At 40.5% G+C, this 20,595-nt stretch overlaps 1 protein-coding gene across 4 annotated transcripts in view; it reads left to right on the forward strand.

Annotated features, from left to right (window-relative positions):
- The window catches only part of APP (amyloid beta precursor protein), a 338,242-nt gene that overhangs the window by 241,201 nt on the left and 76,446 nt on the right, over positions 1 to 20,595 (forward strand). For 2 of the 4 annotated variants that reach the window (XM_033941035.1, XM_033941036.1), the window contains exon 7: positions 12,049 to 12,216. The exons of the other annotated variants lie outside the window; for them this stretch is intronic. In XM_033941035.1, the coding sequence (XP_033796926.1) occupies positions 12,049 to 12,216 (168 nt within the window). The remainder of the gene's footprint in view (positions 1 to 12,048; positions 12,217 to 20,595) is intronic. 4 annotated transcript variants of the gene reach the window in all.

A 20,595-nucleotide genomic window follows, 5' to 3' on the forward strand; every position in this document is an offset into this window, starting at 1 on the left:
AAACCTTCCACCCAATGTGCAGCAGCAGCCAAAAAAAGTAAAAAAAAGATGCTAGGAATTATTAAAAAGGGATAGTTTAAAAGATTAAGAATGTTATAATGCCCCTGTATCGCTCCATGAAGTGACCTCACTTTGAGTATTGCATTCAATTCTAGTCACCTTATCTAAAAAATGTATAGCAGAACTAGAAAAGATTAAAAGAAGAGTGACCAAGATGATAAAGGGGATGGAACTCCTCTTGTGTGAGGAAAGACTATAAAAGGTTAGGGCTCTTCAGCTTGGAAAAGAGACAGCCAAGGGGAGATTTGATTAAAGTCTACAAAATCCTGGGTGGATCCATTTTTTTTTTTTTACTCCATCAAAAATTACAAAGACTAGGAGACACTCGATGAAGTTACAGGGAAATACTTTTTTTTTGTTTGAAATATTTTTATTAAACAGAAAAGACTGAACAGCCAAAAACGGCAACAAAGTACAGACATGTCAGGGAAACAGCAAAACAGCAAAGCAAGCAGGGGAGTTCCCACCCAAAGGGAGGAGATACAAACCCCGCGAGACCCCCATGAGAACATAATCCAGAAGCCTCCCCAACACAGTCCGTAGAATAAAGAAGCAAGAAATACAGTCAAGCTGGTCAGTACAGTTCAACATTTTCAATATATAGAAAAGGCACAAACAACCCCCCCAAAAACCCCAACAGCCAGCCAGCACACTCATCACAACATCCATCCATACCACAAGCATTCAAGCCCAAACACATACAGACAGCCCCCCCCCCCCACCCTGTTCTATGGAAGTGAATAGGAGCGAACCAAAATCAGTCACAGAGGACCAACCTCCAATAAGGTGGCATCCCAAAGGGAGCGATAGAGGCGTCGGGACGCCGACATCAGCTCCGGACAAGTGTGAAGCTCCCATCGGGCCACTTCAGCCAGGGAACGCTTCCAACCCAACACCTCAGGCACACTAGCATCCATCCAGAGACGGAGCACTCCACGCTTGGCCACCAACAGAGCAGTGTATAAAAAACGCCAGTGCTCCAGACTCCAGCCCTGGTCAAGCACCTCCCCCTCGCATCCCAGCACAATAAGTAAATAAGACCATTGAAAGGGCACTCCCACTACACGGGCCAGAAAGTCCAGCACCCCATTCCAATAGGTCTCCAATAGCGGGCATTCCAAAAACATATGCACAAGGGTACCGCTCATAAGCTGATATTTAACACAGGCATCCGAGTCCCAAAGACCCGCCCGCACACCAATCAGGAGTTGCTTTGACACATAGCTCCTGATTGGTAAAGCCTGACTTTAGAACAGGAAGAGGTGGTTGGAGCATACAGCGAGTGATTTCCTTCACTCACCAGTGATCTGGCTGCCCTCTCCTGCCTCTCCAGCTGTCCTCTCCTGGTCGGCGGTTCGCAGTCGGAAAATACCGCGAATGACCGGGACTGCAAACCGCCGACCGCGAATTTGCGGAGGAGCACTGTACACTAAAATACATACAATGGGTACAAGAAAATCATAGCTAAACATAATGAACAGACAACATGGAGGTCAGGGAGAGGAACTACATAATATAGATGTTCTCTCCTGCCTATCCCGCTGCCCTCTCCAGTCTCCCCCACGAAAAACCGTATTCACAGTTTTTCAAAATTTGTGGGGCTTCCTGGAACGGAACCCCTGCGAATATCGGGGGAGTACTGTATTTTAGATTGTAAACCGCCCTGAAGGTTTCCCCAAGGCACAGGGTAGTAAATTTTAATAAACTTGGAAACATTATAGCAACTCTGTACCAAATATTTATTAAATTATTTCTGCTGGTATTTTTCCTATGTAACCATAATTAATAATAATTCTGTTTGAGGTCATATGTTCCCTGACAGTTTATAGCTCTTCCAGCTCTGTAATACCCAGCTCTGGTAGTGATGTTCTTATAATGCATACTAACCAAATGTAAAGTTTAACTCATTCACTCTCTTGGGATTAGTGCACATGCAATTCCTCTCTTAGTGTTGCAACCTAGATCTGATTCTTATGGTCTGAGATTTGTGTTTGATATGGTCCTGTCAGCTAGGCAGGCAGTACTGAGGATTATTTCTGGGGCCATATTTTCAGAGACACAAAAATGGAGCAACGTTTCCTTTTTCTTGTTTCTTGAGATGTGGAAAGATTGTTTTCTTAAAATGCTTCACAAGTGTTAAATCAGAAGACTTTATTGACGTCCTAGGTCTTCTTGGATTTGTCCCCAAGGAAAATGTACCATCCTTAATTGTTAGTGATGAGATAATTTGTGGCTTATTAAGTGGTTTGTGTAGCAGCCACAGAGAGCAGGTCAGCACTTGACATTCTGTCTTCACATTTGTACTGTGTCACCCTTTGCTTTGGATCAGGAGATGGTTGTGTGAGAACAAAGCTTTTAACATTCTTTTGTTAGTATTTTTGGTGACAATTTTGTATGTTTCATACTTGAAATGTTGCTGCAGAATAAATAAGAGAGTAAGATAATTAATCTTGAGATGATTTTGAAAACCTATTCAGAGCTCCATATAAACTCACTCACTATAAACCTAGTACCTCAAAGTTCTATCATTCAGTAATGATTAGACCCATTTGGCATTTTTCTTCTTCTATCTCAAGCCAAAATTCCAGTAGTATAAACAGCCAATACATCACTACTTTTTTATCGCTCTATTTTTACTCTTCTTTTCTCTGTTTAATATCCTTTTCATTTTCATGAATTAGAGAATCCCTGGTTGTTGTTCTTTACAACTATCTACATCGTCCTGTACAGTTTATCCTGTAAGAGGCCTTCCAGAGGGGAACCAAGGTGGTGTTCCCTCATTGGGTGAAAATAGAATGAAAAACCTTTCAGGACCATGGAATATAGGGTTCCTTTTACTAAGCTGCGTTAGGGCATTAATGCATGTAATAGCGTGCGTTGAATTGCCGTGCGCGCTAGACCTTAACGCCAGCATTGAGCTGGCATTAATTCTAGCCGCGTAGCATGCGGTAATATTCTGCGTACACTAAAAACGCTAGCGCACCTTAGTAAAAGGAGCCCATAGTTGCTTCAGCAGCATAGTGAGGGAAGAAGGCATCCAGGATGGTGGCGCCCAACATTACCATGCCATGTGCCCTCCATGTGCTCCATGCACCCCCACCCCCAAGCAAACCTATTCAGATGATCGCTGGCAGCAAGCAGCATCTCTAACCTGCTGATTGTGCTGGCCTCAGCTCTCCCTCTGATATCACATCCTGGTCCCGCAACTTATGACCTGGCAGTAAACCATCCAGCAGCACTCAAGTGTGTGTGTGACTGGCAGTATATAATTCTTACAAATAAATAAACAAACCAATTAATCAATACATTTTACTTCCTAGAGTCTCTACTACAAATTCCTATAGTTTCATATTCCTGCTGGTCCTGTCTTCTAAGCTACTTCTAATTATAATACTATATAAAACAGAGCAAGATGGCAGTTAATGCACATATGGCTTATCTACTGTAGATTGCCCATCCACTATCAACACCCTAGTCATTATAAAAAAAAATATTTTGTTCTGCATGGTGCATCTGTACAGGATTTGTTTTGATAACTTGATATACTATTGAATATGGCAAGATTTTAAAGTGGTTTCCAAAACTCAATCAGCAAAAAAACCCCTCAAAAAACAACAAATCAACCAAAAAGACAGTGTACAAACATACAGTAACATAATAAAAAATTAACAATATAATAAAAAATTGATTAAAACATAATAGAATACCACTTGCCTTGTATTCTATATTCAGATAGTTTTGGTGACCATTGCTGATTAAGACTCTAGTGTCTAAGGGGTTAACTTTCCGTGTTTGGTCCATTTTAGCTTAAATTTAAAAAGGCATTTTTGTGTTGTTAGGATAAAACTTGTATTGGAAAAACTTGTACTTTAGCTATGGCAAATTGTAACCAGTTAACTGTATATTATATATGTTGACCTGTAATCCGTTCTGAGCTCGTTTATTTATTTTAAAATTTCCATTCCACTTAAAATCTAAGCTCTTGGAATGGGTCCCAAAGGGACGGGCTGGGTCAGGAGCTGGTTAACTGGAATACGACAGAGGGTAGTGGTTAATGGAGATCGCGCTGAGGAAAGGGATGTTACCAGTGGTGTGGCTCAAGGTTCTGTTCTTGGGCCTGTTCTTTTTAACATTTTTATAAGCGATATTGCTGAAGAGCTGTCAGGTAAGATTTGCTTCTTTGCGGATGATACCAAAATTTGCAGAATATAGACACCCAGATGGTGTGAATGATATGAAGAAAGACCTAGCGAATCTTGAAGAATGGTCTGAAATTTGGCAGATAAAATTTAATGCTAAGAAATACAAGGTCATGCATTTGGGCTGCAAAAACCTGAAGGAATGGTACAGTTTAGGGGGTGAAGAACTTTTGTGCATCACAGAAGAGCGGGACTTGGGTGTGATTGTATGTGATGATCTTAAGGTGGCCAAACAGTTGAAAAGGTGACGGCGCAAGCTAGAGGGATGCTAGGGTAGATAAGAAGAGGTATGGCCAGTAGGAAAAAGGAGGTATTGATGCCTCTGTATAGGACTCTGGTGAGACCTCTTTTAGAATATTGTGTACAATTCTGGAGACCGCATCTTTAAAAAGATATAAAAAGGATGGAGTTGCTCCAGAGGAAGGCTACTAAAATGGTGTGTGGTCTTCATCATAAGGCATATAGGGACAGACTTAAAGATCTAAATATATACAGTATACTTTAGAACAGGGGTGTCCAACCTTTTGGCTTCCCTGGGCCGCATTGGCTGGAAAAAATGTTTCTGGGACCGCACAAATGCGCAAACACTGCAGCAAGGCAGAGGAGGGAGCTGGAAAGATGGTAAATACCCGGGGGCAGCAGAGGAAAACACTGCATTGCCCTCGACCGGGGCTGCACAAAATACTTCACGGGGCCGCAGGTTGGACACCCCTGCTTTAGAGGAAATGCGGGAGAGGGGAGATTAGATAGGGACGTTTAAATACCTATGTGGCGTTAATGCGCTTAAGTCGAGTCTGAATTGAAAAGAAGCTCTGGAATGAGGGCATAGGATGAAGTTAAGAAGTGATAGCTAGGCTCCAGAGTAATCAAAGGACATACTTTTTTTTTATAGAAAGAGTTTTAGATGTGTGGAACAGTCTCCTGGAAGACGTGGTGGAGACAGAAACTGTGTCTGAATTTAAGAAGATGTGGGATCTCTCGGAGAGAGAAAGAGATAATGGTTATGGCGGATGGGCAGACAGATAGGCCATTTGGCCTTTATCTGCCATCATGTTTTTATGTTTCTATAAGCTCTTACATATAACATTGAAAGCAACATGTCAGCCATTACATCTATCTTCTATTATCAGAATATCTAATTATATACATCTTATCTAGAAAAGTAAGCCACATTAATTAAATGCTTGTAATTAAATGCTTTCATTGGGGAGAACAGGATTGAAAATGAATTACATAAATTTTCTTAAAGACTGCCAAACGTACTCTGAAAAAGCCAGGTCTTTAAGGCTTACAAAAACCAATATAACTGGTAATACTACTACAGCTGGCAAAGAATTCCATAAGAAAGGTCCAACACAGCAAAAGGCTCTAGTCCTTTTGAAGTCAATTTGGCAATGCTCCACGAAGGAAGCTGAAGCTAACAACGCTGTGACGAGCGTAACAAACTCTGAGATGCTTGCTTAGCAAACACATCAAAGAGATATTTAGTGGTTCCCATACAAAGGTGCCTAGACACAACAACTTAAAAGTAATCCTTGAGGAAAAAGTTAGCCAGTGTAATTCAGCCAAAGTAGGGGAAATTTGATCAAACTTTTTTCTCCAAATACTAAACACACCACTGTATTATGTACAATTGAGGTCTTTTCAAACTAGTCTTTTCACATGTGACAAGGCTGTATTAGGCTTCCTGTAATGCACATTGGGTGTGGGCTTATTTTGCAGCAAGGTACAAGTAAACTAATATTACACTATTGGCATTTTTATACATATTCACATGCACATGTAAATAACTAAGATACTGGCATTTACATGTGTTTTTGCATATAAAAGGAAGGCCTTTCTTTATTTGCTACAGGTGAGGTAAAATAAAAAAATATGCTGTAATGAAAAGATTTGAAATGGCCAGATATGGGCTAGTGGTAAATAAGAGTTCTCTCCAAGGAACAGAGCATTAGTAGGGGTGTGCAACAGAAATCGGCCCTTGTTCTATTTTGTTTTCAAGAAATATTGTAAAAGGCCTGTCACAGAAATATAGAAAAAAGGCCATATCGCCTATCTGGTGTTCCAATCCACACAACCTGCTAAGCTTTCCAAACTATTCCTCATCCTCAAAGTTCCTCTTTGCTTTTCTCATGCTTTCTTGAATTCAGACACCAACCTCATATCCACCACCTCTACTGAGAGTCTGTTCCACGCATCCATTAAACTTCCCATAAAAGACCATTTTCTGCTGAGTCTGCTTATTTCACCCTCATTTTAAGATCCCTTATTCCAAAGCTTCCTTTCAATTGAAAGAGGCCTTTTGTAAATTTATGTCTTGGAGTTACACTGTAAATCCCATAAAACATTGATGTTGGCATCCAAGATATTTGACCATGTTATAAACTAATCTGCATTATAGTGAGTTTACAGTATGATATAACAAAAAAAAAAAAAGAAATCCCATGTTATATCAAGCTGTATTTAAACGTCTTTGTTATATCTTATATATTCCACGCTTATACCTGGCCTAATTTACCAGTGCCTAACATAAATGCCTAGTGATACCTAAATCATACCATGCCTATTCTCTGCCCCTAACCACACCTACTTTTCAGGTAAGCACCGTGCCAGTTTCCACACAGAACTTTGGCGTTTTTTAATGGCGTTTTCAATTATCATGCCATGTAAGCCAACTAAAACAAAAATAACTTATGTGTGGAAATTGGCTAGGTGCACCTAGGCACTGCCAATATAGGTACCACTTACAGAATCAGGGCCATAGTAGGTGCTTAAATTAAAATTCTGTCTGCTACTGTTGAATAGTCTACCTTATATGTCTGTACCCTAGAGGAAAAGCAGGAGAGAGTAGATGCAAAAGGGAAAATTAAAATATTCCTAAGGTATAAATGCCCAAAAGGGTGGCTGCTTTCAGTTAAAAGGAAGCTCTGGAACAATAAGGGTGAAGAAGGATGGTCTCAAAGAATAAGGAAATATTCACAACTGGACTACTGCAACTCCGTCTATATGGGAATCAACACCACTCTGAATCACAAAATGCAACTCATCTAAAACACCACTGTCAGACTAATCTTCAACCTGAGAAAATATGACTCGATTACAGACTTCATCAGGCAACTGCACTGGCTGCCTATCCCATCACGATTAACCTTCAACACTGCATGCATCATTCACCGTATACTTTACAGAAACTCCGTGGCTCCTCTCATCCAATTCTTCTCCAAGGCAGGGTCTACTTCCCGCAGAACTCTCAACAGAATACTTCTAAATCTCCCTTCCACAAAAAATCTGCAATACAAATGTGTTTTCCACTCCATGTTCACCTTTCTAGGTGTAAAAATGACCTTACTGAAATGACCAGGACGGAACCTAACTACACCATATTCCGGAAGAAACTGAAAACTCATCTATTTGACACTTAATCACCTGTATCCTCTCCTCCCCCCTCAACCCCTCTCCCTTCCCCTCCTCCCCTCCTCTTCTCCCACCCCTCCTCCCTTTTCTCCTTCCTCATCCCCCTCTTTAAATCGCCTTGAGCCTACCTAGGTATGAGCGACGCAGAAATAGATTAGATTAGATTTACATAAAGGCATTGAACAGCCTCCTAGTGGAGATGGTGGAAGACAAAGTGTCTGAATTCAAGAAAGCATGAGATAAGAATCAAGAATGCCTAAAAGAGAGGAGGGGATCATAGAATGTCGTAGTTTGTATGGATAGGCAGATTGAATAGGCCATGTGGTTTTTATCTGTCATCATATTCTGTGTTTTTAGTTCATATTTCTGACAGCAGCACATTGTGGAGAATTTAAACAAAACCCTTTGTCTCCTTTTGTAATGAATGGTTACTGGTTCTGCCCAAAGAGTAATTTGTGTCTTGTGCAGCTGAGGCAGACAGTGATTCTCAGATCCGTTGCCATCGTGCAGCTGTGGTTTCATTCCATTCCAGAATATTGTGAAATGTCTTTGATCCTCAGCTTGCAGATTAATTCTAAATGCATGACTGAAACTAATCGTCCCTTTTCAGTATCTTTCCCTTTGTCAGCAGCTCCCTAATATGATTTTGAAGAAATCATGAGCTGTATTTCTGGGTCCAGCAGTGTGGCACAGCAGTTAAAGTCCTGAAAGTCGATGTTCTGGTCTCTTACGCACCACTTACTCTGCAGTTTTCATCATCACTTCACTTTGCTCTACCCAGACATAGGTTTTCTTCCATATGGGGGTAATTCTATAAAGAGCTACAAGTATATGCATAAATATTGGTATTCTAGTCATTAATGCATGTATGTGAACACTTATGTGGTAACCCCCAGCTTCAGTGTATGGCATCCAGATTTGGGCACCCCAAAAGTGTGAGCAAATTAATTGAACAATGAGCCCTTAACTGATCTTAATTATCACTCATTAAGTGGCAGTGTCGCACAAACTTTATGAGCCGCGGCACACTAAACTGGCACCTGGAAGTGTGTAGACGTTATCATGATGACATCACATGCATGCATGACATCATCAAATTGACTTGCGCAGAGGCCCTCCAGATGGGGCCCTGAGCCGCCAGGGGGGTTGCTAACAAAGAAGAAACAAAGAAGAGGAAGAGAGACGCCAGGGAGGAGGAGAGGTGCTGGCAGCAGCTGACTACCTACACTTCTACCTCTAACCCTCTGTTGTAGTTCCTTCCTATTTCTCCTACTGTAAACCGCGTCAAGCTCTACGAACGTGGAGATGATGCGGTATACAAACCTAAGGATTAGATTAGATTAGGCAGTCAGCCGGCGCTGGCACCTCTCCTCCTCCCTGGCGTCTCAAGTGTGCTGCGGCACACAGTTTGCGATACGCTTTGACACGCAGCTCCTGATTGGTATAGCCCGACTTTACTTCAGGAAGAGGTGGTCGGAGCAGACCACGAATAAGCGAGTCTGTAATTTGCGAACCGCGAATGAGTGGGGGAACACTGTATACAGTGCTCAAAGTTACACATGCAAATATATGTACATTGCAGATTTGTGCACGCAACTTAATTGGTTAACAAACCAATCAGTGCCAATAATTACCAATTAACAAAGTTAGTGTAAGTAATTGGCAGTAACTAGAATTTATGCATACAACTTTCTATAAAGTGGTGTGCATAAATTCTAGTGCTTGGATCTCAAAAGGGTCGTGGCCACGGGGAGGAGCATGGGCGGGTTGTGGGCATTCCTTAAAGTTAGTAGCTATTATAGAATGCACCCAATCTGCTCACAAATTAGGTGCAGGCTTTTAAGCCTGGTTTTCTTTTTTTTTTTTTTTTTTTTTTAATAATTCTTTATTCATTTTATAACTTACATCAAGTACATCAACATTGGTATTAACATTTTAACATAGATATATCACTTGAAATTCTACAATTAATCTTATCAAATTAAATTTATCCCCTTCCTTCCCATCCTTTTATATTTTATAGAAACATTTTCTAATAATAAATATCCCCCTCCCCCTGCCCAATTTCCATTTGTTCTAATCAGGGAAGAAAAACATATACTCATTCTTTACAATATTCTGATATTGGTCTCCACACATCTTGAAATTTATTAAAGTTCCCTTTTGAATAGCTAATTTTCTTTCCATTTTATAAATACGGCATACTGAATTCCACCAAAAACTAAAATTCAATCTATTCCAACTTTTCCAATTAAGTGTTATTTGTTGTATGGCAACTCCTGTCAAAATGAGCAATAATTTATTATTTGTAGAGGATATTTGACATTGGCATAAATACCTGTGCCTAAATATTAGTTGTGCAAATGGGCACTACACATTTTTAGGTGACATTATAGAATTTATTCCTAACTCTTTTTAAGGAGCACTAATGAATTGAATGCACACCAACAAATGTACCTCTGATAGATTTTATAAATCAATACGAATAAAAAGGAAATGTCTGAGAATTCAGATCTCAGTCATTAACATCAATCACTTTATTCTGTATGTCTAGATATGACGGTAGTGTGTGGAGAAAGAATGCTCCCATCACTGGGAAGCATTGGTGTTTTCCTGTTAATACAGTAGCTGTAGCAGGGTGTTAGGGTCTGCCACAGTAAATGCACCAAGGGCCATAAGAATTGAATGGGCTTCAGTACATTTACTGCAGCAGCATCACTACCGTGGCTTTGGAAAAGGGGCGCTTTATTACTTTTTGCGTAACTGTTCCTGAATGACCTCTCAGGCTCAGGTTTCCAAGCCCATCAACACGTATCATCTCCCATTAGGATGGGCAAATGGCAGCAACAGAAACAGTAATGCTGTCTCTGTATGTGGAGCCCTGAGGACTTAGGGCCCCTTTTTCAAAACCATGGTAGCGATTTTCGTGCAGAAAATGCACCGAAGCCCATAGGAATTCAATGGGCTTGGTGCATTTGCCATGAGGGTGGGGGTAGGGGGTGGAGAATCACTACCACAGCTTTGTAAAAGGGGCCCTTAGTGTGCTCTTACCCACTGCTTCTCCCCCTCTACATGCCTGATCAGTCACTGGTCCACCTCTGGGGATTGCACAGTAAACCCCTGTGCTGCATACTATGCAAATCCAAAAGGGGAGCAAGATAAGAAAGTCAGGGGGTACCTCCAGGCCCTGAGCATTGTTAAGATCAGCCAGGTTTTACCAGCTCCCCAACCTTATTCTTCTAATCAACTTTTTAATTTCCTGTTTGGAATATTGGTAATGAAAGGCTCTTTATGTGCACATGTACGTCTCAAAAATGGCATCACAACCATAGCAGTGATTCCTCTGATTTTGGTAGAGATGTCAAGCTTGGGACAGTTTTTCATGAATGTTTGCAAATATGCAAATACTCTGCTTAGAATCATTTCTATCTTGGTTTGTGGTTTTTATTTTCTTTTGGGGGGTGAAGGAGTTGGGTTTTATGGGGGTTTTGTCACAATGGATTTTTAGTAAGTACAGATAGGACTTGTGTGGTTGTGCCCTTCCCCAAACAAATGCAGTGTTTTTACCCAGAAAGATAATGACAACCATTTCCCTTCCTTAAAAGGTACTTTAAGAGGGAGTAGCCCTGTGACTTAGCTGTAGGCCTTAGTTTCTAAGTTCTTGGGCTTCAAGCACATCATTAAGGTAATGATGTCAGGCATGGGGAAGGAGAGCAGATTGAACATGCTTAGGGTTACCAGATTTGTTCAAGAAAAAAAAAGAGGACATGTGGCCCTGCCCTATTCCTCCCCCAGTCTTGCCCCAGTCCCGCCCTCACACAAACCTAGTGTCTTCTCCTTCCCCAAGTCCGGGCCACATCTGCAAAGCCTCCGAGCGTGTGCGGATATGATGCGCTCATGTCTCGGGGCCTTTCAAAACCCAGACAAACTGCTGTGATCTGAAAATCCATCCAGACACCTGGACAGTCCTCTATAAAGAGGACATGTCCAGCGTTTCACAGACATCTGGTAACCCTACACATGCTAAGAGAAAAGAGGTGCCTTTTCAGCCTTCAGATAACAAGGAATGTGAAATCATACTTGGTTAGTCTAGCAAGGAGAGACAGTAGATAAAAGGTAGTAGGTGGAAGACATAAAATAAAAAGGTAGAACTGCACTATAAAGAAAGCTGGAACATCTTCTTTCCATGGTACTCTAAAAGTCAACTGGCCAAGACAAATGATAGAATGAATTTCTAGATTGCTGTAAATGTTTCTCATGTGCATCCATCCATGTTGCAGTTAAGAGTGTCTAGGATGGAGTCCTTTCCTAGCTGAGTGTGGAGTCAGTGCTGTTTTCATTCTGAATATGGTTCTCGCACATCTTTTATGATCAGAGGTGTGCTCTGAACAAGCAGAGACTGGGCCATGCCGTGCAATGTTCTCCCGCTGGTACTTCGATGCGATGGAAGGGAAGTGCGCCCAGTTCATTTACGGCGGATGTGGCGGAAACAGGAACAACTTTGAAACGGAGGCGTATTGCATGGCGGTGTGTGGCAGCGTTAGTAAGTGGACCTCTCCCGCCTCTAGCAGCATCTCTCTGTCTCTTGCCACTGAATCTCCGCTTCGTAACTGGTTTCTCTCTGGTTCTTTGGTTCGGGGCTGTGCTGCAACTAACCACATCTCTGCTGACTTTCTGGGCCCTCTCTCTCTCTGGGCCTGACCACTGCTGTTTCTAATAAGTCTGCAGAGAGCTTCTCAAACTAAATTGTGATTTGATCTTTCTATGATTTTATAAGAATAATTATCTGCTTGTTTAAAATTAATCTGTTCAACAAGCTCCAGCTTCTCTGCAGTTTCTTCTGTAGTCTTGTGTGTTTCATGTTAGCATGTAGATGTGCAGATATATGTCTTACATTAGACATGTGTGTGCACACATAGAGATCTGTGTTGTGCATTTATTAAAGGGACCCTGCCAGATCTGGTAAAGCTATTTCGACATAGTTTAGACATACCTTATTTGTTGCAGCCTTCCATTAATTTGAATGTGAATTCAAATGGAAAGATCTTTAGTATGCCTTCTTCATTTTTAGCTAAAAAAAACCCACCACTCTGTCTCACTTAATATTTTTTATCTGTGTGAAATAGATTCTCAAAGGGCTGACCAGACTATAAGTTACGTCTGTCTAATGCCTCTTTCTTCATCAATCCAATCTCAAATGTTTGTGAACTTCTAGTGCATATCCAAAATTTTACCGTACCTTTTAAAAAGTGACAAAAAGAACTTATCTCAAAGAGAACCTGATTTTAGACGCCTCTCCAGACATGAATTCATGTTTGAAAACTAATGAGTCACCTGAAAAAATATACATGGTGAGAACCCACGACTATACGATTCAGTAAAACTTTAAAATGCACATGTTTGCTTTTATCAGAGAGACGAGTTTAGCCCACAGTCGCAGCATTCATTTGGAGATTATAATTCATTACTGAGCGCAGAACTAAAGCTATCCACAGGTAAGAGGCTCTAGATAGAAAATTCCTCTGAAGTACTGGGAGTCCCACTAGACTCAAACCTAACATACAGTATTACCTCTCTAGTGAAAAAATTTTTCTTTAAGATGAGACAGCTGAGGGCAATAAGACCAGTCCTAACAGAGGCCAGCTTCAGGACAATACCCACCTGGACAACTGTAACTCACTATACAGGGGCATTACAGAAAAAGAGTAAGAGAGACTCCAACTTCTACAAAATACAGCCACAAGACTAATCCTCAAAAAGAATCAGTGTGAAAGGGCAAGTCCACCATTGGAACAACTGCTACTGTTGAACAATAGAATCAATTTCAAGATAGCATGCATGGTTCACAAAGCAATGTACGAAGAAAACTCGGAGGGACTAACATCAGATATCAAAGTCCTACTTTCCTTCTTCAACTCACGCATAACACAGTACTTCAAACTACCCCTCCCATCACCTTAAAAATATGGCGGAAGATGTTTGAGGCTACCTTCGAATACCAAGCTCTCACATCTGGAACAAACTACTAATACAACTAAGACAACCCACCACATATCTTGACTTCTGGAAAAAAACTAAAGACATACCTCTTCTCCCTTCTTATCATCACCTCTTCCTCCCAACAACCATTGCATTCTAATAATGTAACTTTCAAACTTAATCTAATTCTTATTGTAAACCGTATAGATTCCTTGCAGAGAATTACGATATATAAGACACTGTATTGTATTGTATTAATGAAGAACTAGAATTGATGATCTTCATCTGATTACATATACAGTAAGACAAATCTTAACGCATATGTTGTGTTTGGGTTTTTTTCATATAGAATTTTATATTCCATTTTGAATGTCGTTGCTGTCTTTAGCAGACCAAAATGAATGCTGCAAATGTGGAATAAACTCAGCTCTCTGATAAATGCAAAAATGCATTTTAAAGCTTTATTGAATTGTACAGCCATAGAGTCTCATAAAAAAAACACTTTTCAGGTGCCTTGACCCTGACACAGTATTTTTGAAATATAAATTCATGTTGAAAGAGGTGTCTACAATCAAGTTCTCTTTGAGTTAAGTTATTTGTCACTTTTTAAAAGTTATGGTAAAATTTTGGATATGCACTAGAAGTTCACATGGATTCAAATTGGATCAATGAAGAAAGAGGCATTAGACAGACATAACTTATAGTCAACCTTCTGAGGATCCATTTCATATATAAAATATATTATGCAAGACAGTGGTAGGTCCATATTTCTTTATCAGCTGAAGATATATCAAGTTACCATGGATTATAGGCATTTCTTCAGTTTTAACACACTTGCAACAATTAACAAATTCTACTACTTTAACCCCTGAATTCTACTTATGGCATCGGGATTTTGGTGCCAAAATTTGCATGTGAATCAAAAATCCGTAAGCAAATTAATTAGCTTGTGAGTCAGTTAATTTTAATTAATTGATGTTAACCGTCATTGGTTAATTGGCAATAATTGAAATTTATGCATGCATCTCTTCTATAACCCCACTTGCCTAAATCCCCTAGCATATAACTCAAAAGGGGGGCATAGACACAGGAGTAGCGGGGTTATTCCTAAGATGCACATGAGGGTTATAGAATATCACAAAATACAATTTAATCTATTCTCTTCTGTCGAGGAAGAGGCAGCTACTCCTCATACATCAGAAGTGTGTGTGTGTGTGTGAGGGGGAAGACCTCACATTTCAGTTAGGAGCTTAAAATAACAGCAAGGCTGAAAGTAAGTAGGCTCACTCTTCATCATAGGTCGCAGAAAAAAACTCCACTCTAGCAGCAAAAAAATAGTGTAAGGGCTCCTTTTACAAAGGTGCGCTAGCGTTTTTGGTGCACGCACCGGATTAGCGCACGCTACCTGAAAAACTACCGCCTGCTCAACAGGAGGCAGTAGCGGCTAGCGCGCACAATTCCGCATGTTAAGGCCCTAACGCACCTTTGTAAAAGGAGCCCTACAATAGGCAAAATGACATTAAACTGCACACCATACAAGTTCATGCAAAAAGTGCTGCCATTTACTGCAGGTCCAGGCAGCCATCTGTTCTCATTTTGGAGTTTATAATTTACTCCCTGAAGTGGGGTTCTCCCACTGGGACTCTTTGCAGGAGTCTTTGCTGTGCAATCATGGATTTGTTCTGCTGTTGATGAATGTTCATGAGGAAAAATTGAAGGACTCGAGGTAAGTACAATTTTGATGGCTCTGTTGAACGTTCTTAATTACATCCACAATATTTTTTGCATGGACTTATATGGTGTGGAGTTTAATGCCATTTTGCCTATTGTAGGAAGAAGAGCTTACACTATTTTTTTTTTTTTTTTTTTTTGCTGCTGGAGTGGCGTTTTTTTCTGTGACCTATGATGAGGAGTGAGCTTACTTACTTTCAGCTTCGCTGTTATGTTAAGTTCCTAATTAAAATGTGATGTCTTTTTTTTTTCCACTTCTGGTATATGAGAAATAGCTGCCTCTTTCTCAATAGAAGAGAATAGATTAAATTGTATTTTGTGATATTTTTCTATTCTATCCGGTCTGTACTATGGTTATAGAATAACCCCATTTCTGTTCCAAAAAGCTCGGAGTTGGGCATTGGCATTGATAATAGGTTTCAGCTGGCACCCAACTTTTGGCACCAAACGGTGCTAGTCTACAAAAACCCAGGGTGCCAGTTATAGAATAGCATTCCGCACTGATTTTTCCCGGTGCTAAATTCTTGGTACAAAATATAGAATGTCCTCCTAATTGTAATATTTTTGTACTCCAGATCAAGATGAAAATTTTTTTTTAAAAAATTTTGAAATATAATTCAGTCTTACTAGAAGATGTGTGTCACACTTGACATAGATTTCTGAAGAGGAACAATTTGTTTTTAAAACTGTTTAATTTATTAAGATTTATGGAGTGGTTTCCACCTGTGTGTGATCCCTCCTGCTTTATGTGCCAAAGCTCCACATTGAAGCTACGGAGTCAGCCCATCCCACTGTGAGTACTTGGTCTCTGCTGCTTCAATGTACATCGCTTTGCTGCAGCACCACAGTTTTTAAAAATAGCCATTACCAGCCATGACGGTGTCCCTTTAAACATAGCTAAAGAAATTACTATGCATACGTCAGTACAAGAGAATCACAGTTTTGATCGACTTTAGAAGTTATTTTTCATATTTGCAAAGTGACTGTAATAACGTTTGTTCTGGCTATGTGTGTGAAATTGTTGAAACCCTATAAAAACTGCATGAGGAGGCAATTCTCCAACTGGGCGCACACTGGTGTTGCGCACCTTGAAAGTATAAATGTTCCAGTATGATCCGAAATAATAATTGGATCAATAGAAGCTTTAATCACATGTTGAACTTTATGAGATGAAACAAATATATAATCAATTCTCGAAAAAGACTTATGGACCTGTGAACAGAATGAAAATTCCTGATCATTAAAATGAAGAATTCGCCATATATCTTTTAAATCATAAGATTGAACCAGATTTTCTAATCCTAAAGATTTTATACTTTTACTTGGTTTTTTAATCCATTAATGGATCCATTACAGCATTGAAATCTCCAGCTACTACTAAATTAGAAGTAGCCAATGGTAGTAACAAGCTCTGCAAATTTTTAAAGAATTCTTGTTGGTTCGAATTAGGGCCATATATATTAAACAACGTCAGGGTATTATTTCCCAAACTCATATCTATGTGTAACCACCTCCCATGTGGATCTGAGTTTACTAATTTAAAACTTGTATAGATTATTCTTTTGTGCACTTGCTGTTCAATTTGAAAATGAATAAAGAACGTTATCAGAAAGTATAAATGCACAGATTTGTGCCACATAGGTACCAAAATGCACCATGCTTATTCTGTAAGGTAGCACGTAACAGCAAGAGGCAAGCATGTGGGTGGAGCATGGGTGGGCCACGGGGATAGTGCCAAGTGATGCACACAGCCCATAGAATACTATCAGTTGACCTGGCATAAGTGGGCACACAAAAACATGTTTATGCTATTATTTTGTAATGCCTTAGGTGTGTCATATCCCATTGTGGTGCCTAATTCAGGGTGCCAAGTTATAGAATTACCTCCTTAACTTTATGTCTGTATTTTTATCAAATCTTTCTTGTTTTTGAAGGTCACCATTTATTTATTTATTGGGATTTATTAACCGCCTTTATGAAATGATTCACCCAAGATGGTGTACAGCAAGTAATATATGTTTCCACCGTTATTTTCCATTTTTTTGAGGGTTGTATTTAATTTTCAGGGGGTCTGTTCACACAGTGCCAGCGATACTTTGGAGTGAGTTGATTCTGTAGCATTATGAGATGTCTTTGATTAGGGTTACCAGATTTTTGCACGGAGAAACCCAGACACATGTCCCCGCCCTATTCTGCCCCCAGCCCCACCTTTTTCCATCCCAGCCTTCACTATTCAGCCTCTAGCCCCACCCCCACAAAACCTCATCTTTCTTTTCCAACCTCCAAGCTGCATCTGGAGGGCCTCCGAGCATGTGTGGATGTGTATGACATCATACACATCCACACATGCCCTCCAGATGCGGCCGGGAGGTCAGGGTTTTCCAAAACCTGGATAAACTGCCAGGTTTTGGAAAGTCCGTCCGATCACCCAGTCCTCAAAAAAAGAGGACATGTCCAGATTTTCCTGGACATCTGGTAACCCTGTCTTTGACTCTTACTCCCTCTTCTATGAAAACATGCTAGTGTTTTTTAGTGCAGAGAGCCACGCTGAATGGCGCTGCTCCCGATGCTCATTGAGTTCCTGTGAGCGTCGGGAGCAGCGCGGGCCATTCAGCACAGTTTCGTAGAAGAGGGGCTTAATTTTTTCTCTTATGTGGTGGAAATGATGAAATTCCTCTAAATTTCTCACCCTTGATTCCTCCCTAACCACTGCTTCTCCTTACAGAGGCTTATTTCTCCATGCTTGTGGAATGAGGGGTTAGTTGAAACAAAGGATCCATGTAGAGCAGGAGAGACAATACAAGGAAGAGGTTTAGGAAAGTTAGTACTTTGTCTTATGAACATCTGTAGCACTTCTCTAGTTTTCTAGGCCTCAGAAATACCTAAAGTGATCAATCTGGAGTTGGAGCAGTGAGAATCATCTTTTATACTTTTTTTCTTAAAACTTGATTTTGAACTGATAAACAAAAACTGCAAATTATAAATATACAATAAAAAAACAGTAAAGCACAAACCCTATGAAAAATAAGAGCGTAACACAAATTACACAGTACTAGGTTGAATCCATGGACATTTGAATCCAGCATTCTGTCTCTGACTCTGGCGAATGCAAGATCGCAAACAGTAGATAAAAGGCAGTTACAAATTTAAAAAGCCAATATTCCAATTCAAGGAGGCCATAAATGGTTCTCTATCCTTTAGATGTCTGATCACAGACTGGCAGGCTATTCCCAGTTCCAAAATGGCAGTTCTGACTTCCCATGCAAGTCTCATGAGGTTTCCGTGAGAAGGTGTGACCACCATTTTTTCAGCACAGCTGATGAGAGCAGGATCAACTGAGAATGCTCTGTCCCTAAGATACTACTAAACCAGTAGAGCCTTTACAATGTAAGCCTAGGGGAAGGTCTATGTGGGGGAGGAGAAAGAAGGCAGTGGTAGTGAGCAGCCTGAGGTGGGGGATTGTTTTCCATGAAAGGGGAGTTGGGGCAGGGTCAGACCAGTTTCTGTTATGGTTACAGTTCCAGCTAAAACCAATTCATAGATTTCAGCAAGAGATTCCATTTCAGCTGGAGCCAAAGCTTCTGGTTTCAGTCAGCCTCTACCTTATTCTTTGTCTTTGCTCCTCACTTCTGCAGTAAAATGTGAGCTAAAAGATCCTTCCTTGGTTAGAGAACATAAGAACATAAGATGTTGCCACTGCTGGGTCAGACCAGTGGTCCATCATGCCCAGCAGTTCGCTCCCACGGCGGCCCCCAGGTCAAAGACCAGTGCCCTGAGACCAGCCCTACCGGCATACGATAAGAACATAAGAAGTTGCCGCTGCTGGGTCAGAGAATGAGGAGATCCATGACTTGCTTCCAGTTCTTGGAACTGATGCTGCACAGAGGTTAACTGGTGACCACCCTTCTCTCTCCATATTCGTGGGGCTTAGGGTCAAAGATAGCCCACAAATAACTTTTCATATTCATGGGGTTTGCAGTATAGCCCTCGCAAATACTGTGAAATTGTGAATAAAATTTATTGTTAGTATTTGCAATTGTTTTGTTTTAAAAAACAAGTTACTGTATTGTATGGTTCAAATACAGTACAGCCTTTATCTACAGTTCTATACTGTAATTCTTAATCATGTTAAACATAATACTGTAACACATACCAATCTCTTATTCAGGCGGTGTCTTCATCCTCGTCATTCTGTACATGTTCTGCATGTGGTGCAGGAGGAGGAGACAAAGAGGATAAGTGAGCACCAGGTGCCTTCTCAGGCAGTAGAAGTGGATCTCTGGTGTTTTCATCCTGTACATGTTCAGTGTGCAGTGCAGGAGGAGAAAGAGGAGGAAGCATAGGGGGTGCCTCCTCATATGCTGATTGAGCGGTATAAAGATTTTTAAATAAACTTGATGATGTCATTTGGGGGCGGAGTCAGCAAGATGAAAGCCGCAAATAATTGAACTTGTGCGTGCTGAACCCACGAATATGGAGTGAGAAGTGTAGTTGGAATGAAGCGGTAATGCAGCACATGGGAAGTGGATAAGAAATTGTACCTCTTTTTTTTAAAAAAATAATTGCTCATTACTTCTGGATCTAATTGGTCCCTCTAATTTGGGGGGGGGGAGTTGATTTACTGTAATTTAATTTATCACTCACGATACTACACTATACCCAGCAAACCTGGTTTCTAAGCAGGTTTTTTTTTTTTTATTAAAACAAACATTCAAAACAAGACTGCAGCATAACTAACAGTTCCAGCTGGGCAGCTTTCGAGGTCAGACCAAGGTTGAGTGATAAAATTTGCAGGTTTGGCATATAAGCAGAATCTAATCTGTCAACTCGAATGGCTTTGATTCTTTCCCTCTTTATCTTGACTTGTCATATATCATTTGGTGAGAGGTTGGAATACTTTATTATCATCATTGTTCTGAAAGCACCGAGAAGTAGAAAGGCTAAGCCGCTTTTCATATCAGCATCAAACCAAGCTCTGGCATGGACCATTCCATGTGTAACCTCAGTAGAACAAATTGCACAATTTTTCATTTTTCCTTGAGGTTTAATGGTCCCTGCTGTTTCTGCTTCCCAGCCAGTGTTCATTCTTGAATTCCTTGGCACTGCTTCCCAGCCAGAATCCCTTGGTACCGGTGCCTGCCCAGTCCTTGTTCATGAAACTTTTACTCTCCATCCAGTGCTCATTCCTCAGTGCCTGGAGGCTGCCCAGAGT

Source organism: Geotrypetes seraphini, chromosome 4 (assembly GCF_902459505.1).
Source record: "Geotrypetes seraphini chromosome 4, aGeoSer1.1, whole genome shotgun sequence".
Taxonomy (NCBI): Eukaryota; Metazoa; Chordata; class Amphibia; order Gymnophiona; family Dermophiidae; genus Geotrypetes; species Geotrypetes seraphini.